The sequence below is a fragment of the Rattus norvegicus genome, chromosome 13, assembly GCF_021556685.1.
Source record: "Rattus norvegicus strain SHRSP/BbbUtx chromosome 13, alternate assembly SHRSP_T2T, whole genome shotgun sequence".
NCBI lineage: Eukaryota > Metazoa > Chordata > Mammalia > Rodentia > Muridae > Rattus > Rattus norvegicus.
This window is the reverse complement of record NC_141546.1, coordinates 46,440,860-46,464,036: the sequence shown is the minus strand read 5'-3', so window position 1 is coordinate 46,464,036 and position 23,177 is coordinate 46,440,860. Positions and strand designations below refer to the sequence as shown.

At 44.3% G+C, this 23,177-nt stretch overlaps 1 protein-coding gene across 2 annotated transcripts in view; it reads right to left on the bottom strand.

Annotated features, from left to right (window-relative positions):
* The window catches only part of Dstyk (dual serine/threonine and tyrosine protein kinase), a 48,014-nt gene that overhangs the window by 13,596 nt on the left and 11,241 nt on the right, over positions 1 to 23,177 (bottom strand). For both annotated transcript variants that reach the window (NM_199463.2, XM_087580726.1), the window contains 3 exon segments: positions 483 to 715; positions 4,165 to 4,828; positions 18,557 to 18,945. In NM_199463.2, the coding sequence (NP_955750.1) occupies positions 483 to 715; positions 4,165 to 4,828; positions 18,557 to 18,945 (1,286 nt within the window).

The following is a 23,177-nucleotide window of genomic DNA, read 5'->3' as shown; positions in this document are numbered from 1 at the left end:
AAGATCCACAATCTAACTGGACACAGCACATGCCAGTAATTACATCACTTCAGAGGTGGAAGCAGGAGAATTAGTTCAAGTCCAGCCTTGAATAAAACAGCAAGTTCAAGGGCAGCCTAGTCTTGGCTACCATGTGCCCCATTCCTTCCTTCTGCCTGCCCAAAGAATTGCAATACAGTCCAAGTGTTTCCACATTTATTATATATTTAATATATATGTGTGTGTTACACATATGTATGTATGTAAATGAACAATACACACACCACACACGCATATGTATATACACTCAAGTTCATCACCCCCATTTTGTACTAAATAGGTTCTTTTACTTCCTATTCATTTGTATCTCCTATAAGTTTACAACTCATTATAACTAGACTGTCTCAAAGGGAAATCCTTGGCTAATTTGAAGTTGGGGTTGTCTATGAATTGTCCCAGATGTTACCTGTGTTACAGCATCATAACAACCACTCTTCTCACACCTGTTTGAGATAATTGCTGGTAATGTGCACTGAGACATCCTGTGACTTTTCAAGGCTCTGTAGACACCGCTCCAGGGTCCCCACGAAGCTTTCCCGTAGGTAATCCACAGAGCTGATGAGCTTGTTGGCCACTGCCTGGTTAAGTCTGGAGATGATGAGCTCCTGGATCTGTCGGATGCAGGATTTGATCTCTCTGGTCCCAACTGTCTCTCCATTCTCAGGGACAATGACATCTACAGAGGAAGAGACTATGCTAGTTAGCTAGGAAAGAAAGGGGCAGACATACTAAGTAAGGGCACCTCCCAAGTCATCGCCAGTGACCAGTGACCCACCATGATGGTGGCTATCAAAAGACATGGTTGGTTGCCAAATTCTGAATCTTAGGATGGTCAAGGGCCAGGCAGTGCCCAGCTACTTAAGTTAAATAAGGTCTTGAAAAAGGGCAGTTACGTCTAAAACAAGTCTGTTGATCTTAGCTTTCAGGTCACAGTTACGGGAGGGGAAGAACGCCATCCCTTGAGTGGAAACTACTTGAAAGGCATACTAGTAAGCATTACATAGAAAAGTAACTTCATCTTTATGATACCTTTATAGTGGCTGTTAATGGATCTAGTCTATACACCAGGAACAGCCTTGGGGGATAAGACAAAGTGGACACTGGGAGAGAAGGTGTGCAGTCAGGAAGCAATACAGCTAGAATTTAAGCACAAGCCTCACTGGTTTCAGATCTAGGATCTTTGCTAAATTTCACACTGCTGGCATATTAAACCAACCAACAATGACAACTGTGTACACTCTCTGAATAGCTATGCCTCTGGAAATTCTTTTTCTAGAACTCTGACCTCAAAAATATCAGACTGTGTGCACAATGGTACCAATTCAGTCATTTGTAACAACAAAAAGAAAATCACGAAAGATTTACATATGTATCAACAGGCTGAAAGTGATTCAAGGTTTGTCCATTAGGAGACAGATTTAATGCACATTTGCAAAAGGCTCTCTGAGCAAAACATTAGAAAAGCGGAAAGGGGAAATGCAAAGGAACCTCCAGAGAAGAACTAGATATTTAAGAAACAGCACTTTCAGGGTTGGGGATTTAGCTCAGTGGTAGAGCGCTTACCTAGCAAGCTCAAGGTCCTGGGTTCGGTCCCCAGCTCCGAAAAAAAGAAAAGAAAAGAAAAGAAAAGAAAAAAAAAAGAAAGAAAGAAACAGCACTTTCATGTGTTTGAATTAAGGAGCATATATATGCTTTTACCTTATTTGGGGGGAGGGATGCAGCTTAATGGTAGGGGGCTTGCCTAGCATGCACAAGTCCTAAGCTCAATTCCCACTACTATAAAACGGGAAAAGAAGTTTTTTGATATGTAACTCCCTACATAGCCCAGGCTGACCTCACACTTACGATTCTTCTGTCTCTGTCCCCTGAGAGCTGGGAATGCGGGCATATGCCACCACACCTAGATTAAAACATAGATATTTCTAAAGTATGTTACCCAGCCTTTATTTACAAAGACAAATAATAATAGAAATCTGGTTCTACCAGATTATGTGCAAGTTCTCTTTTAAATCAATTATTGCTTCAAAGGTGTGCCAAAAGGACTGCGAACATGACAAGAGTCAGACATTAAACTGCACCTAATACACAGCTATCTAAGTGTGTAGATCCACAAACCTGCAGGGTAGCAGCAGTCAGACATTCCATCTGCTTGCTCCGGTCACTCCCTGGTCTGTTTAAGCTAAACATCGTAGCAAAGGCTCTAAACGTGGTTCACCTGCCACAGGACAATCCAACCTTGCACTGTCTACCTGAGCCTGCCTGTCATGTACGATGCCGGCACAGACGCTCTAGGGTGCTCAGCGACATGTGAGAGGACTTCCTAGAACTTCCAAGTAATGAGCATTTCTCAGCCACTGAAGAGGTTTCCATTCATTTTTACTAAGAAGGGAGAGAAGAGAGGGAAGAGGCAGGAAGATGGAGGGAGAGTCTTCGGGGTTTTGCTGTAAGGTATAAAATGATGAATAACCCCAAGTTCATAGTCTTCAACTCCGGCATTTCAGAGCACGACAGACACTAAAGGAAAGTGAGAAGTGACAGGGTTACAGGTAAAATGTGTGTATGGGGGGGAGGCCTGGAAGGATATCGATGAGTACAGCTGACAGATGGCAGCACTTAACCAAAAGTGGCAGTTGGAGGGTAGGTAGGATTTGGAAAAATTCACAGAAAAATAAAAGGTATTTCAGATTTGAGGCATGACTCATACAAAGAAAAAATGGGGAGTGTATGAAGGACAGTTAAGACCAAGCCAATTAAAACTACTGGGTAATGATGCTGGGTGGGGGTGGTACATATCTTTACTCTAATTCCAGCACTGAGGAGGCAGAGGCAGGTGAATCTCTGTGAGTCTGAGGCTAGTCGGTCTACAGAGGAAGCTCCAGGACAGCCAGGGCTACTCAAAAAGAAACCCTCTCTCAAACAAAACAAAACCCACAAAAAACAAAAACTGCAGGAAGATGAAGAATGGAAAACACGGTTGGCAAAGTTGAAATAGACTTTGGAAGCTCTGATACCAGACTGACTGAGGTACTCAGTGCTAGTTATAGAACAGGAAGCCAACAAGATGAAGCAGAGACAGAAAGGAAACAAGTCGGGTAGACTGATTAGGTCAACATGCTTTAGAGCCTAGAGAAGTCAGACTAGAGCCGGGAGTGTCTGGTAGATTGTAAATTCAAAGCCAGCCTGGGTTATACAATGAAATCCTGTCTCAAAAACTGTACAGAAAACAAAAGTATGGGCAGATATAACATTGTAGAGGACTCATGGGTACTTGGCAGCTATTGTTAAACAAGGAAATCCCACCGAGAAGACAATAAAGGATCAGCTGAGGCTTAGAAGTTGGGTCCTAGGAAGAAGGGGCACAGTACCTAAGAACAAAGATTCTCAACCTTCCTATGCTCTGACCCTTAAATACAGCGCTGACAAAGTTAAAGGTCTATCATAGCTGTGAGCACCCTGAGATGATGCGCATGTGTTCTCATGACTGAAAGTCCGAAGTGTCCTTTTAGTTACTGTAAAGTAGAACTCAAGCACGGAGAGTCCAACAGTCCTTAGAGTAAAAGCCAGCAGCATGGTAATGTCAGAGGCCGACAGCCCCAACTAATGGCTTCCCCAGCTGTGTTAGGAGTCATCTGTGATGAATGAGATTGCCAAGAAAGTTAACCATGCTTTGGGTTCAGGAGCAGCCAGAAGATAAAAATAAGACCATGGGACAAAAGTAACACAGTGAGGCACCCTGGGCTATGCTGACAGAGCAAAGGTAAAAAAGTCCAACTGCTCTTCTCTGAAAGCAGGGATACAGTCAGGCAGTGAAGTGTGGACAGCCTGAGGGATGAATTTACCAAAAGCTAAACTAATGGTCCAGGAAGGAAGAAAAGTGAATCTTAAGATCTATGAAAGTGAAAGAGGCCACCTCATCTAAGTGACTGAAGATGCCCTCTTACCGGACCCGAAGAATCAGTACATTCAACTTCTTTTTTTTTTTTTTTTTTTTTATACAAGAAGCCTACAGAACTCCAAATAGATTGGACCAGAAAAGAAACACCTCCCGTCACATAATTGTCAACTTCTAACCCAGAGAGCCAGCGAGCTCTCATCCCAGCACTCCAGAAGCTCGCTAGCGCCTACCTTTGAACTCCATGTTGGCAGCATCATCCAGAAGCTCCTCTTTCATGGTGTTAAGTGTCTCAACGATCATATCCTTCATTTCCTCTTGCTTTCGGTTGGCGATATTCATCAATGACTCATACAACTCATTCTCCTTTTTTCTAGTATATTCTAGGCGTTTGGGAGTGATCTGCAGGTCCCGCTGCATGTCAAAAGCCTGGTTAATAAAGATGTCAAGGCAGTGGCTGTGCACCGCATTCAGGGCCTTGGCTGCATCCACGAGGCGGGTCTGTAGCAGCTGGTGAGAAAACGTACTCAGCTGCCTCAGTTTCTCACTTTGCTCCACCAACATGCTCTGAGCTCTGCAGTCCTGGTCAGAGGCCATGCAGTTCCTGTGACTGCTGCTCAGGTAGCCCAGGTCCATTAGCTGCCCAGACAGTGGTGATCGTTCACTGTCTGCTCGCCCACTGGAAGAGCGGATGATCTCCAGTGTAGGTACTTTGAAGAAGAACACAGGAAACGAGAAATACTTTCTAATTTCCTGAAGCTCTTGCTCATCCCGTTCAGAGAGTTCATCTTTGTGAAGTGCGTAGGTTATCACAGGCAAGAAATCATTTGCCAAGTCACTCAGAACATCTACTGCAGGCCGGTGGCTGTGGCATGGTGCCACCACAATGTCCACTTCCTAGAAGGAGAAGGAGTCAAATCAGCACTTCACGGTCAGAACCCATCTTTGCCTTCCTTACCTCTCACCTACATTGAGACCAGATGCATAATGGAGCAACTGGACTTAAGCACACCCCAGTCACTTGTCCACCTCTGTCCCTAATACTCACTTCAGTGACATACAAAGGCAAGCATTCATCTAGCTATCAAAAAAAAAAAATCAGTAGAAAGGATTACAGTCCCTTCAGCCATTTCAGATGAAAAGAATCCCTGCCTGCCTTTGATGCTCGTAAATTCCTATTGACTTGCCTATGAAAAGGAGGGAAACAGTGGAAGAAAATGGATTCTTAGGGTGACCAGCAGCAGGGGGGTCATCCTATACCCGTCCTCTTGCCTTCCTCTCACACCTCCATTCCCACCTTCCTTTCACTGTCCACATGTAAAGCACCTGTCAAACCCTACAGCCTTTCCTGTCACAGAATCGCTGGTACTCTATTTCTCCTTATCTACATTCAACACACTCATAGTTGCCTTATTTAAGCCCCGTCTTGTTTAGACGGGCATGGGGGGTACATGCCTGTAGTATTAGCACTTGGGGGCCAGAGAGAGATCAAAAGTTTTAGGCTGGCCTGGGACACACAGTGAGTTCCACCCGGGCCATCCTGGGCTAGTACTTAGAGAGTCCCTGTCTCAAAAGGGAAAGAGAAGAAGGGGGAAAGGAAAGAGAAGTAAAAAGGAAAAATGATGAGGAGAGGAAGAAACAGAGGGGAAAGGAGAGGAAGAAGAGAGATTCTGTTCCCCGTTCATCCTGCCTCTGAAGGCAGGGCCCATATTTACTCACTATTAGAATTCCAATGTCTAACACAACTCAGTCCTCAATAAAATGTTGTCAAACCAAGAAATCAATCTGCAAATTAAAAGTCAAGGTCATCCAACACTTCCGTCCTATTCCAAGATTCTGCAGATATCTCAAAAGCTCAGAGAAGTTAAATTGTGGTGATACCATTAACAATATGATCACTTAGGGGCTGGGGATGTGGATCACTATTTAAGAGTGCTTATTGTACAAGCGTGGTATCTGAATTCCAATCCCTAGTGTCTACATAAAAATCCAGTAGTGGCCTCAAGAGTCCCCTGGATCAGCGAACTTCAAGTTCAGTGACAGACCCTGTCTCAAGGCAATAAGGTTAAGAGCTATAGCAAAAGTCCCATTCTGGCTTCTGCACATGTGTGAACATGAATGCTCACATGTATGCCACCTCAATGTGTGTGTGTGTGTGTGTGTGTGTGTGTGTGTGTGTGTGTGTGTGTGTGTGTGCTGGTTTAGTTCTGGCACCCTACAGAATTCATCCTACAAAGTTCTAAAAGAATCCATCCAACATCTGCTCAGGTTAAAGTCCTTAACAGTTGCCAGACTGCATATTTATTTGAAACCTAAGACAAGTTTGTGTTTCTGCTTGCTATGTGGACAATGATTTGCCTTGAGCTCCTGATCATCCTCCTACTTCCCAAGTGCCTGGTTTACAGGCTTGTACGACTATTCTGGCCTGGAAGCAACTTTCTTCTGTTTACATTTTACCGTGTGTGTGCTCATGGGATCAAACGACAACTAACAGGAGTTCTTCATTTTACTATAGGTCAAGTGGTCAGGTCTGGAGGCACACACACTAAGCCATCTTGCCTGCCCCTGAGGTATCTATATTTAACAAAATATATTTTAACATGAAATCCTGAGTCTTTTCCTCCTTTGACAGCCTTCTCTAGATATGAAAGCCCCAGAAAGCTCGCCTGTTTATTTCTCTAGTACCGTCTTCTAGTGCCACCAATGAGTTTGAGCTGTATTTTTGTTTTGTTCACCTTTTCCATTCTATGCAAAGCACAAAGGTCTCACCTTCTTACCAACAAAGAACTAAATTTTATTTCCAGGTAAATCACAAGAAGCTCATCTAGTTATTCACTTGAACTCCAAGAAATCTAAGAGCCTTTTTAGCTTCTCTTCATTTGAATTTGAGCAAACTACATAAACCCATCTACTCCTTACCCAAACCCAGGCCAAGAGGAATCCTGTTTCATCTCTGCCTCCAAAGCAGGGAATGTGTTCCAGCTGGAAACGTGCCTGGCTGTCATCTTGCAGTCCAGAACAGCCCTTACTACCCTGACTTACTCACGCTGGAATCAGAGTGTTCACCTCGGGAAGCATTTTCAGAAATGCTAATAGATAAGAAATTTCAAGGTTTAGATTGGAACACACAACTGCAAAAATACCAGCAGAAAAAAAAAAAACCAAAAAAACCCAAACAAACAAAAACCTAAAAAGAATCCTAAGGATACTGGGGGGAGGGGATACCAGTACACCAGGATGTTTGTATGATGGGGTCAGAGGGCTTTGCAGGAGTTAGTTTCTCCCTCACTATCCTGAGGTAAGATCTCTAGTTTCTGATGCTGTGCGGCATACTCTAGACTAAATGATCTGCTCAATTCTGTCTCTGCCTCCCAACTCACTATGGGAGCGCTGGGATTATGAATGCTTGCTAGCCCATCTGGCTTGTCACATGGGCTCCAAAATTGAATTTAGGCTTGCTTCCCACCCACTGAGAAATCTCTCTGGATCATAAGCTAGATAAATTATGTGTAGTGGGTTTTTTGTTTGTTTTGATTTTAAACATCAGCTCCTCTAAGTATATACCTTCTCCCACCTTTGAGACAGGGTCTCATGTATCCCAGTCTGGCCTCAAACTTGCTACGTTGTCAAGGACGGTCTTGAACTCCTGATCCTCCGGCTTCCGCCTCCTGAGTGCTACAACACAGGCATGGATTGCCATGCTTTCCCACTGCAGTGTGAGGAGTGAACCCAGGGATCCTATGTGATAGGCAAGCACTCTACCAACTGAACTACATTCCAGCCCCCAGATATACTGTAAAAAGATATGTCAATCAAGTTTATTATAGGAAAAAGGCAAAAATTCAAAATCAAAGATTATTTACAAATTTTCACTTGAAGGAGTTCAGAGCTGGCACAATAAGCCTGACAAAAGCCCAGCCCTGGGAGATCATAGACTCTAGGAGAGAAATGACTATTGCCGCCTTGGTGACTGATCATGTTGTCAAACTGCAGACCTCAGTCTTAGCAGACAAGCACCTCTGTAATGACCAGCAATTAACTAAGTAACTCCTTACTGGTCAAAGTGCTGAGAAGTGTGACTGCATCCCAAATGTGTAGGGGTACATTGTGTGAAGTTGTGCCTGGACATCTATATAAGCCCCCACACACATTAAGGCTCAGGAAACATTGTGGAAAAGGGGGACAGAAAGAATTTAAGAGCCAGAGGATGCTGAAGGGATGCTGAGAAACGCCATCTTCTGGAAAAGACATGGCAGTGTACTCATGAACTCACTCAAGCTATGGTGAGCTGCCCAGGACCAGGCAACATTCCAACAGGCAGCACTGATGGGTCTAAATGGGTTACAAAAGGGGAGGCATGACGTGGGGATGTGGACAGTTAGCTGCATAGGAAGAGTGAGAGGGGAGGGAGAATTAGGAATAGATACAATGAAGAGACATTGTTTACATTATGAAATTGTCAAAGAATGAGTAAAAGATATATCTCATCAAATTAATTTTTCAGAAGAATTTTATTTGGTTAAATTTTCTAAGATAGGGCTGGAGAGATGGCTCAGAGGTTAAGAGCACTGACTGCTCTTCCAGAGGTTCTGAGTTCAATTCCCAGCAACCACATGGTGGCTCACAACCATCTGTAATGGGATCTGATGCCCTCCTCTGGTGAGGACAGCGACAGTGTACTCACATATATAAAATAAATAAATCTTTAAAAAAAAATTTTTTTCTAAGACAAAATTTCAGGTTTTCCTTAAAGGATCACGTTATGTATTACAAAACCATTAGTCAAAACTGCCAAGTCCACATGTAAGACCAACACCATCCTTTAAGAGAAAAGAAAGAGCCAGGCAGTGGGGGCAGAGGCCTTTAATCTCTGCACCCAGGTGGCAGAGGCAGGTAGATCTCTGTGAATTTAAGGCCAGCCTGGGCTACAGAGTGAGTTCCAGGATAGTGAAGGATATGCAGAAAAACCCTGTCTCAAAAAACAAAGAGAGGAGGGAAGGAGGAAGAGAGAGGAAAGAGACCACAAGGGAAGAACAGTTAGCTGACTTCATTTATTCATAGGTACAAACTCATTATAAGAAAATTTTTGGGGGCTGGGGATTTAGCTCAGTGGTAGAGCGCTTACCTAGGAAGCGCAAGGTCCTGGGTTCAGTCCCCAGCTCCGAAAAAAAAAAAAAGAACAAAAAAAAAAAAAAAAAGAAAAGAAAAATTTTGAGTAAGGGTTTCTTTCTTTCTTCCTTTCTTCTTTCTTTCCTTCTTTCTTTCTTTCTTCCCTTTCTTTCTTTCTCTTTCTTTCTTTCTTTCTCTTTCTTTCTTTCTTTCTTTCTTTCTTTCTTTCTTTCTTTCTTTCTTTCTTTCTTTCTTTCTTTCAGACTGTGTCTGTGTCTTAAATGGCAGAGAATGTGTTCTGGTTAGAAAACTAGTCTGACTCCCACCTTGCTGTACAAGACACCGTTTGCTACCCTGACTTATATGTGCTGGAGAGTCAGCAACTTTAGGGAAGCATTTTCTAAAAGTTAACACAGTACATTCTCTGAGCTCACTCTCAGGACTTGCTATATAGCCTTGGCTGGGGTGATGGTTTAAATATGCTTGGCCCAAGGAGTGGCACTATTTGGAGGTGTGGCTTTGTTAGAAGAAGTGTGCCACTGTGGGCATGGGCTTTAAGACCCTCATCCTAGCTGCCTGGAAACCAGTATTCTGCTAGCAGCCTTCAGATGAAGATGTGGAACTCTCAGCTCCTCCTGCACCATGCCTGCCTGGTATCCACCTTGATGATAATGGACTGAACCTCTGAACCTGTAAGCCAGCCCCAATTAAATGTTGTCCTTATAAGAGTTGTCTTGGTCATGGTGTCTGTTCACAGCAGTAAAACTCTAACTAAAACAGGTGGCCTAAAACTTGCTACATATTACATGTTGGCTGCAAACTTGTGTCAATCCTCCTGCCTCACATCTGAAGTGCTGGAATTGTAGGCATGCACCACCACACCTGGCAGATTAAAGGTTTTGTGATGATAGACTGGCACCTTTGAGAAAAACTGTATATTCCTTCCTAAACCTCTGAGGTGTTGTTTTGTGGTGTTGGTTGTTTCATGTTAGGGGAGGTGTTTTGTTTCCTTTTAGGGGATGTGTTTTGTTCTGAGGCAGATTTCCACATATGCTCTCTGGCCTTCAACTCACTAGGTAGCACAAAGTAGGCTCAAACTTTTCAATCTTCCTGCCTTGAGTGCTAAAAGTACTACAATGTCTGGATATTTGTAAATATACATTGTACTAAACAAAACTGGACAGAAAACAAAAATAGTTCTCTCTTCTCCCATGCCCAGTCAGGTCACTGTGCAGCTGGTCTCAGCTCTCCTACACGTTGTGTCAGAAGCCACAAGGAGCTGCAGGCTGTCACTCAAGCAACGATCAATAAACCTAGACTGCAATGTGCTTTGCGATTCTGTAATATGACTAAGGTTAAGGGATGACTTAACCTTACAGGTGTAAAGAAAAGGGGAAACCAGTGCTGGCCTCTCAAGGCAGAGTAAAAAATAATAATTAATACTGAGTTGGGTGAACTAGAGCTGTCCCGTGTCCAAAGTGTGACCTCAACTGTCTACTTCATGAAGGTTATATACCTTCCTAGCACCCAGAACAGGGCCTGTAACTTAGAAGGCACATAATACGTAACTGTGGTGAATTGACAAACACATGCCTTGCTCACACACAGTTATCTGAAACGGCTGTTTGAAGCAATAAGAAAACCTTTACTCTTTAATCAAGGAAAGGAACTCAGGGGATGATAGAAGCCCCTAAGTTCCACTTGAATCACAATAGGAGAGTTCTCCTGTACATACATACATTCTGCACAAAGTCATGGACCCCACAGAAATGAAAAGAAGGGTGCTTGTTACTCTCCAACACCAGAACCACAGCTCTTGGTTTTGTCTTCCACATATGGTGGCAAATGAAAGCAGCCATCTCTCAAGCACTGAAGAAGGCCGACTGCATACTAAAAATCCCTCTTCTTCTTGGAAGGAACACTTGCTCACAGCACACCGCTAAAGCTCGGTCACATAAAGGACGATGTTTGTTCTTGTCAACCTGAGACAAGCTAGAGTTATGTACGAGGAGGGGACAACACTTGAAGACATGTCTCCTTAAGATGGGGCTGAAGGGAAGCCTGTGAGGCATGTTCATATTAGTGACTGATGTGAGGGGCCCAGCCCACTGTGCGTGGTGTCACTCCTGTCAGGTGGCCTAGGTGCTATAAGACACCAGTCTGGGCAAGCCATGAGGAGCAAGCCAGTGGGCAGCACTTCCCCATGGTCTCAGCTCGGCTCCTACCTTCCGGTTCCTGCCTGGTGACCCTGCCCTGACTTCACTCTGATAGAGTGTGACCTGAGAACTGAGATACACCCTTTCCTCCCCGAGTTGCTTTTGGTCATGGTGTTTATCACAGCAACAGAAACCCTAACTAAGACAGGTGATTATTCTGTGACTCAACCAGCAAACAATTGCATATTGAGGGTGAAGTTGAGAAGTGGCAGGTGACTTGGGTTTGGAAAACAACATACGCTAATCTAGTAATAGTCCCACCTCCCAGAGCCACTTACACAGTGTGGCTTGGGGAAGGACTGGAGAAGCCCACCCTGTCTGGTGTCCTCCACAGGGCAGATCTTCAAGGTCTCTCTGTCACGAAGAGAATCCTACCTATCTTTACCTCCATTTTCCTCCTTTTCCCTCTCATTGGCACTTGAAAAGTTTTATTATTTTTCAGGATTGACACTGAATTCACTTCCACTTTCTTAAAACTTAGCCTTATTTATTATTATGGTTTGTCTGATGTGTGAGAGAGTGCAGGTGGCCATGTGCCATTGCTCATAGATAGAGGTCAGAGGACAACTTGGGGAACTGGTTCTCTGCTTCCACCATGGGTGCTGGGAGCAAACTCAGGTCTTCAGCTTGCTCACTTTCCCCCATCTTACCACTGAGCCATCTTACCTGCCCTCCGCTTTTGACTGCTAATTTCATACTGAAGAAAATACTGCACACTCTTGTCGTTTGTACACAATATATTGATTCTGGTTGGTACAGATAGTCTACAAGAGGGGAGCTTCAAGTAAATGGTTTCGAGGCCATGAGGTGCCTCCTAGGAAACGGGTTAATGTGAGGCTACCCCAGAGCTTTGTCCCAGAAGCACACAGAATGGATAGAAGCTCATCTCAGCAGGACCTGGCTGGAGCTTTATTCTACCGTTTATGAGGAAAAACAGAAGGAAAAGAAAAAGATGGGAATTAAATTTTTATATGCCTCTTACTATTTATTTTCTTAATCAACTTTCTTCTTCAATTTTATTATAAAAGCAAATAATAATGAATTATGAAGAAGTTTATCTCTAATAAAGCTGGATAACGAGAAGTTAGGTGGCACAAGGATTTCAGGTTGAAAAAAGTTAAAGTCCATATTTGGCTGATTATCAGGGAAGAGACAAATGACTGAGAAAATAGGAACTCTGTTCTTTCCAAAAAAAAAACCAAAAAAACAAAAAAATTAAAGTGTCCGAGTGTGTGTGTGTGTGTGTGTTCCACAGAAGCAGTAGATCTCTGTGAGTCTGAGGACAACCTGGTTTACACAGGGCTACACAGAGAAACCCTGTCTTAAAAGAAAAAAATAAAGACAAAACTGAAAAGCCCCAAACCACCAATTTATACACCCAAATGGAAGAAGGATGTGGTTTATTATGTGCCAGACACTGTTGGGTTCTCCATACAATTTGTCTCATTTTAGTGTCAATCCCACAGGACAGCCCAATTTTCACAGTCACACAGCTAAGTGACAAACCCAGATTGCTACTTAGCAACAAAGGCTGTGTTTAATCAGTTACTGATGACCTACTATGTATCAGCAACTGTCTGATTTGATGTGAGGGAAGTTCTGAAAGAGTTACAGAAGGCACGATATGCCAAGCAGAGATCTTACGCTATGCTTAGAAAGTATGCTGGCTGCAAAGTTAAAAAAAAAATTATGGCTGAGGTATCATTAAAGAATCACAGAGAAAATACTTTCACGAAGCTTAACAATCAAGTTTCTGCCTACTGACAGGCCTTTCCATCTCCTGAGGCTCTGAGGCTGACTAGAGGAAGACTCCCTTCCCACACCAGCTGTTCCTCAGAGGGAGACATAACTGAGGTTCTGAAAGGAAAAAGAAAAAAGTATGCTGCAAGATAGTGGTGGTAGCAAAGGGAGACGATGAAAGAGGAAGATTATGACTTCAAACTGTCAGATAACCCCCAAGAGCTAACGTGAACTGAGAAAAGACAGCCTCAGTAGCAAGTGCTCTTTTAAGAGATAACAAGGCCACTGCGGTACCAATAAAACTTTATGATTCTTTTTTCTTTCTTTTCTTTTCTTTTTTTTTTTTTTTTTTTTTTGATAGAGTCTCTACATAGCTATAGATATCCTGAAACTCACTCCGTAAACTAGGCTGGCTTTAAACTCACAAAGGTCCACCTGCCTCTGCCTCCCAATGCTGGAGTGAGTACGTGTACCACCATGCCTGGCCCAGGATTGTTTTCTTGAGGCAGGATTTCAGATAACCCAGGTGGCCCCAAACTCTGCAGCCAAAGGCAGTCCTATATGAGTGATCTTCCTGCCTCTACCTTCTGAGTGCTAAAATTACAGGTAAGCCTTATTTATGCTGTGTTGGGGCAGAACCCAGGGCTTTGTGCATACTAGACAAGCGTTTCACTGTCTTAGGATTACTATTGCTGTGATAAAATACCATGACCAAAAGCAAGTTGGAGAGGAAAGGGTTTATTTGGCTGACATTTCCATATCACTGTTCATCAAAGAAAGTCAGAACAAGAGCTCAAAATGGGACAGGAACCTGGAGGCAGGAGCTGATACAGAGGCCTTGAAGGGAGGCTGCTTACTGGTTTGTTCAGCAAGCTTTCTATAGACCCCAGGCCCACCGGCCCAAGAATGGCCCCACCCACAATGGGCTGGGCCTCCCCCACTGATCACTAATTAAGAAAGTGCCCATGGGCTTGCCTAGAGCAGACCTCATGGAGGCATTTCCTCAACTGAGGCTCTCTCCTCTCTGATGACTCTAGCTGGTGTGAAGTTGACAAAAACTTGCTAGGACATCTACTAAACAAACTGCATCCCAGCTCCTGGATAGGAGTTTTAAAAACTAAAAATATTGCTGGAGGTTTACTGATAGGACTCACGCTTGGGTTCAATCCCCAGTACCAAAAATAAAGCAAACAAACAAACAAAAACAAAACCACCCATTCTCCTTTAAACCACTCATCTTCTCAGTATATGCATTAACATATAACAGGTGTTCCTGGTTTTCTTGGCACACAGTGTAAGCAGGATGGCTGCATTTCATTGTATATGTGCTATGTACAGGGGGAAGGTAAGAATGTTAGGAAAAAAAAGCCCAGCTTACGTCTCCAAGGTATTCATGATTTAATGTTGGTCTGAACTTCCTATATCCTATCTGACACATCATTTCAGTTTCTCCTTTGTTGACCCATAAAGTAATTTTTTTTCAATTATCTAAAATCTCACTCTTCACTTCTTTGCTTTGAAGAGTCTAACTACCCTCCTCTCCTCTCTCTTAGAACAACCATCTGGACCTAATTCCTTGTACTCCTTCCTCCCAACAGCATCTCTCCACAGCCTTCTAGTCTACTTCTTACCCACCAACACTTATCTTTTCATCTATCTACTACAGTCTGCAGACAAAGCAGCATGTAATTAAAGGCCCTGTGCTGGCGGTCCTGGGTCCTGAAAGAAAGCAGGCTGAGCAAGCCATGAGGAGCAAGCCATAAGCAGCACCCTCCACGGCCCCGCCTCCGCTCCTGCTTCTAGGCCCTGAATTCCAGTCCTGACTTCCTTCTACAATGAACATCAACATAGAAGTATAAACCAACTAGCCCTTCCCTCCCTCCTGCCCTTTGGTCACTGTGTTTCATCACAACAAAGGAAGCCCTAACTAAGAAAGGTAACATACAGTATTTGTTTTATTAGGCACAAGAATAAATGCTAATAACTAGCTAGAACCTGAGAAAAGCTAGTCTCCTAGCAAAAATCTTAAGAAATTTCAGAGTTAAATTTTGTATAAAATTTTTGTTCTCTTATGATTCTTTGGGGTAACTGGATTTTGAAAGCATTAACTGCTAAAATATAATAAAAAATTAGTGTATGTATTAAAAACAAGTTATTCCCACTGACAGTTGGACTTATGAAGAGAAGATTTTATCACTATAACTGGTTAGTTACAAATATTTGCAAAGTAAATAAGTAAGACCTTGTCTGGAAGTATTATTCTTCCTCAGTTCCCTCAAATATCTCACTGGACATCATGATGAGCTAATAACCTTGCTCCTGGCAGGCTAGCTGCCAGGTGACAACTACATTTCCCAAAGGTCCAGAAACCTCTGGTGGGACAGACAAGCTCCTGATAAGGGCAGAACAACACAGTGTCTGTGGTGGCTCATATCTAGAATCCCAGAGTGTGGGAGGCTGAGGCAGAAGAATTCTAAGTTCGAGGCCAGCTTGTGCAAAATGAATAACAAAGACCTGATGATGATGGTGGAGGACAAGGAGGAGAGAAGAGAGAGGGGAGGAGGAAAAGAAAGAGGAAGAACAACTTCAGAGCAACTGAAATTATGTAACGGCCACAATAAAGGAAGCACTGCCAAGGCTGCAGGAATCCTCCTAGGCTGAGCAAACTGAGTCTTTACAAAAGAAACACACTGGCGGGTGGGCGTGCGTGTCCTCTCTCTCTCTCCCTCTCTCTCTCTCTCTCTCTCTCTCTCTCTCTCTCTCTCCCTCCCTCTCTCCCTCCCTCTCTCTCTCTCTCTCTCTCTCTCTCTCTCTCTCTCTCTCACGCACACACACACACACACACACACACACACACACACACACGCACACCATCACCACCAGCAGACTATATTGGTGTAAGGCAGACAAGCATTCCATTAGCCCTGTAAGAAGAAATGTTGAAAGGAGGTGGGCAGATGCAGATGCCAGAAAGTAGGTGAGGGTAGGGAAGGGAGAGTGCTTTTGCATATAAAATACTTTGTGTGAGGAATTATGAAATGTGCTGCCAAATGGAGAAAATGCCAAATTTGAACACTAGGTAAGGTCTCAAATACTAATGGCTTAACAATGTTCCTCTTATTGAAATACAAACCATGAGTCTCGAGGGATCCAGAACTAACAAGCTGGCAATACCATGCAGTGTGAGTTGAAGTTGGTCCATTATGGAATATGCTGAAAATAAATGGTGAGGTTATGAGGACTTTAGCACATCAGAAGACTGACCACTGTGTAAGAGGCAGGAGGAAATTCTGCTTTGATAGTTTGGCAGCTCAAAGGGACATCCATTTCCCCTAATTCAATTTTGTTTTCCTTTAGCTAAATGTTTCCTTTCTTTGCTACCCCCTCTCCAAATCAAATAGAAGCATGAACTCACTGATCCTAAATATAGCTGGAGCTGAACAAAATACTTTTCATGGGCATGCACACTCTTCAGGTAGCTGTGCTCTGCTCCAAGAATTGAGCTAAGCATCTTTGATTATTCAACAGATGAAAGTCTGTGGTAAAAGAGTGGTGGCCAAATCCACAGAGGCCACAACCCCTATCCCACCCTCACACCTCCCACCCAGCAGACTTAGCATCATAGGAAGCTAAAGTTAGAATCCCCGGAGTCTGCTCCCAGTGCCCCAGTGCCACATCAAAACCACTGGAGAAGAAAGCAAATCTGGAGAAACTGCTTAAGGGAAGCCTCGGCCACAGGAAAGAGCATGAGAAACCGGAGAATTTCTCAAGAATTTCATTTTAACCACGCCAAGAAAAGGCTGCTCTGGTATTGTAACCCTAGTACCCTCCTCAATTATGATCTTGGTGTGTGTGCCTGTGTGTGTGTGTGTGTGTGTGTGTGTGTGTGTGTGTGTGTGTGTGTGTGTGTGCGCGCGCACGCGCACCCTTCAAATCTATCAGCAGCAAGCCATGGGAGCTCTCAGTAGTAAAACATGTGCTCACATATACATAGAACAACTTGTGCTTTCCTTGTAGTGACTTTATTATATCAATTCAATTCATGGAAGAAAAAGCAAATTAACATTAGAAGCCAAAACCAAGGGTCTGTGAAGACAGCTCAATAGGTAAAAGTACTTGCTATGAAAGCCATAAGACCTGAGTTCAAATCCCTAGTGTTCCTGTAAAGCCAGGCATGGCGGGGAGGGCTTGTAACCCTAGTTGGGAGGCAGGAGCTTGCTGGCTGGCCAGCTCAGCTGGCACAGTAACCTTCAGGTACAGTGAGACCCCGTCTCTAAAACTAAGGAGGAAGGACAGGAAAGATGGCCCAGCAAGTAAGTACACTGGCTGCTCTTCCAGAAGACCCAGGCTTGAGTCCCAGCAGCACCTAGCAGCTAACTACCCTATATGACTCCACTGCCATGGATCCAATGCTCTCTTCTGACCTCCACAGGCTCTGCGTACATGTGAAGCACAGCCATACTTACAGGTAAAACATTAATACACACAAATAAAAGTAGATCTTTGAAAAAATAAGGTGGAAAGTGACTGAGGAAGGCACCTGACATACTGCTCTGGCTTGTACACAGCAAGATAGATAGATGTTAGATGAGACAGACAGACAGACATAGATACATACACAGACAGAATTAAAACCCTAGAAAAATAAACCAAAGAGAGCTGCTGTGTAACTCAGCAGTGGATGCCTGAAAACAGGAAACCCACCACCAAAACTGAACTGAGAGAGCATGGAGACTGCTACTATTCCTCTCCAGCGCATTATAAAGAGAAAAGAACCGTGAGAAGGAAGTGGGAAGATAGCTCCCACCAAAGACCAACTGTCTCAGAGAGAGGCAGAGAGGGACAAAGGCAGAAGCACTCTCCCAAGTTAGCTGGCCAACCATAGCATAGCAGACAAGGTGATGAACCCTTAATTTTGGGCTGTCACACTGGCCCCACCATCACATGCCCTTCAAGCCCAACTCTGCTCTACATGGCCTACTCCAAGGTGGGAATGGTGGAGAAAGCAGGGTAGCTTAGGAGATGCATGGCACCTGTGCTGTCTTTAAGAGTTTACATAAACAAGAAGCCAAGGTATTCTTCAATAAAAGGGCTGCTTTATTCCCTTATGTGAATCAGACTGGGTTCCTTGTCAGGTCGGAAAAATGGGCTGCCCCACGCAGTAAGATAACAGCCAACACTGATGAGAAAGCAATACAAAATTTCCCATGGTCTCAGTTCTACGAAAAATATTAACTATTCATCATCTTACTGTCTCTTTAGAAAGAGATGGCTAGAGACAGTTCTAGCAGTCTCTTCTTACCTAAGCCAAAGGGGCCTCCTAACTTTGATACTAACTACCCTGTAAGATCCTGTCAAGATGCAGCAATCACATATCCTCTCCTGTCTGGTGGAGACGGATGTTCCCCAGGGCCCTGAAGTTGATGAGCAGAGGCATGAAACTGCCATCCCGTCCTCATCCAGCTCCATCAATTACAGTCCTCTCATCCTATGTTCCTGTCAGAGCCCAGAATCCATCAGCAGATTCTTTTCTAAAAGCCAGGCATGTGTGTGCCGGTACCTGTAGGAGAGCATGGTGCATTGTCACCTCAAGGTCAGCTAACACACGGGCAGTGTCCTCACTGTCTTCTTGAACCTCCAGGTCCTCCTCAGGGATGGTCTCCCAGTTGTCCTGGTGGGAAGCCAGTGTGTGCACCAGCTCATACTGACCGGGCAGCGCCAGGCTGACCTGAGTCCGAGTCCCGTAGGTGAAGCGGAGGCGCCGAAGCTTACAGCTCTCGTCACTGTCCAGCTTGAGGGTGGGAAGCACCCGCACCGCCAACAGCAGGTTCAACAGCTGGCACTTGGCATTACAGTCCTGGCCGAGGATCAGTATACAGGGGAGGTGATCCACGATCTGCTGCAGATACTTCTCTTCCATAGGTGGAAAGGAAATGCAGCTCAGCTGGCCTGGTTGGGGAATGGGGAAAGTGGAGAAAAAAGAAGTAGATAAAGAGTGAGGGGGTCAGAGACTCGGACAGAAACTCATCCAGAACGACAGAGCCCTAGAGGGAACACTTCAGGAGACTTTTGGTTAAAGGAGCTATTGGGAAAATTCACTGGTCAGAAAACGTTCTTCAAATGTCAGAGAGAGTCACGAGGCTAGCTCATCATGGAAAACAAGGTGCATACTACAAAAGGTGACAGTGGCTTGGTAGCACCTCCTCTCTGGTATAGTGGAAGGACATCTTAAGAAGTTTACAAGAATTCCATCGCAAATGCCAGATCATTAACTTGGGCAATAACTAGGATCTGGTCCAAATAGAAATAAATGCATAAAAATTAAAACCTTCGTTCTGATAGAAGGCAGAATGTTTGAATGCATAACACTTTTAAATCCCCACCCTTTGCAGTTTTAACTTATGCTCCTCATTTAAACTTATTTTATACCCAAATGCTAGTAAATACACATGGGAGGAGGGGCAGTGGAAACCTCTCCGAGACGGCCTGAGCTCTAACACGGCGCTTTGAGGCTCATTACCCTGGCAGCTGCTGACAGTACCCCAACTGCCAAGTTTTCTCAGGACACTGGATGCTTAATTGAGATCTATACTACTAATCAAGCCATACTCTTTCTGTTGATGGCTAAAAGACAGAGGGACAAAACTGACCAGCAGGATGAAATCTAGGCAAATCTAAGGGATGTTATCTGAAAAATAATCTCCTTTGAGGATACCACCATTAATCTAAAGGACTCACTTCCTCAAACACATTACAGTAGTATTACAGAGACCAAACAGCTTGAAAACCTGTTTGAGAAAGACTGTGGCCTGGGCTCCTGGAAATGCTCAAGTGAGTACCCACCACCCTCAGCTGCTTCAGCAGTGGGATCTGCCAACATCTAAGGTAAAGGTGGTAACACCGAGATCCTAACTGCCTTAGTCACCCAACAATATATTATATTGAGCCATTTGTGGGCTGTTTCATTCCTGAAGCAACCAGCAAGAGGTCTGACTCATTGAAAAGGTAGTTCTACGTCAGAACATACCTGTCCCATGCTCCCTGATCTTCCACAAGTGCCATGCATCACCAGAAAAGAGGTCTGTCCTCCCTAAGTCCCTCCCTACATTTGTCATGGTCTTCTGTTTCATGCCTGTCTATGAATGCAGCACCCTGGCCTCAGGACATCTATCAGCAACACTAAAACAGGAAACCTACTCTCTTGGGAAGGAGATGGGCTCCTCTGGAAGTTTAGAGAGCATTTCCTAGTGCCCATTTCTGTGCAAGGTATTCAGTAAGTATACGAATGAACACCAGGCTACACGCTGGTCTAATCTCTGTCACAGACTCTGAAGCAGAAAGGTGCCAACGCTTCTCTGAGTGACTACTTGGGAAAGAGCAATGAGCAAGTCTTGCACCCCATGCACCTCCGCTCACTATATATCATAATGTATACCATGCAGAGAGGGGTTCTTCCATTACTGTTTCTAAGAATCAAACCATGAAGACATTTCCCAATTCTCCGCATCCTCAGTGCCTAACACAACGACTGACAGTGTCTGAAGGTTACATATTTGTTCTGTGTCAGAATCCATTGGTCGTGAAGAGCTGTCTACAAAAGTGACTCTACTACACTTGCAAAGTACAGCACGGTGATGACCAGCTTCAAGTGAACCAGCACTCCTAAAGCGCTCCATCTTTCCACAGACAGTAGCTGTGAAGAAAACAACTGCAGCATTTGGAAAGAGGATGTCAGCTAGCCTGCCTTCACTTTCGCCTACAGATCACAGTCTCCTCTTTTCCTGGCCCTTGCCAGACTCTCACTTAAGTGACAAGTGTCTGTTCCAGCTGATGGCCTTGACGTTCCTATCATGGAAGCTGTTTTATACGTAAAGCAAACCAACAGCCCTCAGTGAGTTCTAACACTGCAGCTCCCTCTAGCAGAGTGGATGATAAACCCAACAGAGCCTCTGTCAGGACAACACCTCTGACACAAATGATCAGCAACAGAAAAGCCAATAAAGCCTGCTGCATCAGCCAAAACCACAGAGACACACCCCATTATTCATCTGGCCCAAATCATCACCTTCCTGTGCTCCATCTCGCCTATAAAAATAGTCTGCAGAAACAAACTGCAACAGTCAAAGCAACCAGGACCAGTGTGCAATGGCAAGGGGGCTGAGGCTGAGCCCAGTTGTGCTTCCCGTTTCCGGGCACTCTGCCAGGATTCCATGTGCAGCCTACTGAGCTGGGAAGGCCTTTGTCGGGGGCACTGCTGTCTCTTGGTTTTCAACATAACACTCTCCAACACTCTCCTTCCCCCATGAAGCTTTCCCACTGCTCTCTGAGATGTCAGTAAGAGTTGAGTAAGTGCATGAGAGAAATGAAGCTTCGAGCAGATGCCATGATCTTCCTTCCCTGATTACCTCTGTGACAAAGAGCACAGCTGGCACGAGAGCAGCCCTGGGGGGTTCCTGATCCTCACACCGCTCATCTATGAACTGAGAGAGAGTTAGACCATCTTTAACACTCTTTCCAGTTTGAAGTTCCAGTTTTAACTGGTCTGGTTGTTATTACTATTACAGTCCCAGAATATGTAGCCCTGGCTAGCCTGGGCACTAAGTAGTTAAGGCTGGCCTGGAACTCAGAGATCCTCCTGCCTCTGATTTCTAAGCCCTGTGTCACCATGCCTGGCTGTTTTTATTTTTAAATTGTACACTAATTTAATTATGCAAGCTCCTCCTGAACTATTAAATACACATCAAAGGTGACTAGACTAGCCAGGGGCTCTAAGGACCTATAATAAAGTCTTAGCATATCTCCAAGGAACAGATCAAAAGCTGTGCCTGACATTGGAGGGAGGAAGGCAACCTGCTTCTGAGTCGCAGCAGCCACCGGCAGACAGTTACAGGACTTGTGAGTTAATCGGGTTTTCTCTGGTAATTAATACAGCAGCATCTGCATATGGGCTGCCAGAAGGTAGCAGCAGGCTTCTCAGCTGGCGCACATTAACCCTGCCAACTCTGACTGCAGGAAAACTCAAATCAAATTGTCCTAAGTGCAAACCAAGGCTTTAATCTCTCTGTCTTTCTTCATGGTGATTGTTTTTAAATACAGAGTTAGCTTGACTGAATTTCCTTCTAACAAAGGTTGCAAGTTAGGAGGAAGAAGCACAAAGGAGTAAGCTATCCCGTGTATTTGTCCTAGATAGTATTTTTCATCTCTTTCTACACCCATCTATTTGCCTCATCTCAATGTACTTGATTCTACTAGATAATATTTGTCCACACTTATAAATTAGGAAATAAAGGCTTGAGAGAGAGAGAGAGAGAGAGAGAGAGAGAGAGAGAGCGAGAGAGAGAGAGAGAGAGCAAGCAAGCACACGCTCAGGCTTCTGCACTTATCTAAGAAGTAAAGGTCGGGCTGTGCAGAGCCTTGAGCCTTGTGTCTTGGTCTCGACTGTGACACAAGGCGATCGATGCCCAACCTTGGCCATTTCCCAAGCCAGGGCTAAACCAACAAGATTTGGTAATTACAGGACTTCAGTTTAAAACAAACTAATATAGACCCTATGAATGCTGCTCCAGACCATGAGGAATAAAGCATGGTGGCTCACGCTGCAATCTCAGCACTAGGAAAGTGGAGGCAGTAAGGCAGAGTCTGGGCCATCTTGGGCTGTAATGAGAAGCTATATAAAACCAAACAGGGGCTGGAGAGACGGCTCCGGTGGTCCCTTCAGAGGACATGAGGTCAGGGCCCATCCCTCCTGTCAGACAACTTATAATCTCAGAATCCCTCATGTCACAACACTCACAGCAAACAAAGCAGGAACTCTGGCTCCAGGAGATCCAAGCTCTTCCTTGGCCTCACAGGTACCTGAGACTCACGGCACACACAGAATGTACAGGAATGAAAGTAAATCCTTGAGGGGGCGAGGACAGGATTCAATATAGGGTCTCACTTTGTAGCCCTCGCTGTCCTGGAACTCATTATGTAGACCAGGCTGGCCTCGAATGCACAAAAATCCACCTGCCTCGGTGCTAGGATAAAAGGCATGTGTCACTACACTTGGTAAATCTTATAAATAAATAAACGAATAAGCAGAATTACTTGTGACTGGCGCACACTCAAAAACACTAGTGATTGCTATAGATTCCTGGAATCCCTTTTCTAAAAGGAAGCTGCAGATGCTTTTCTAAGAC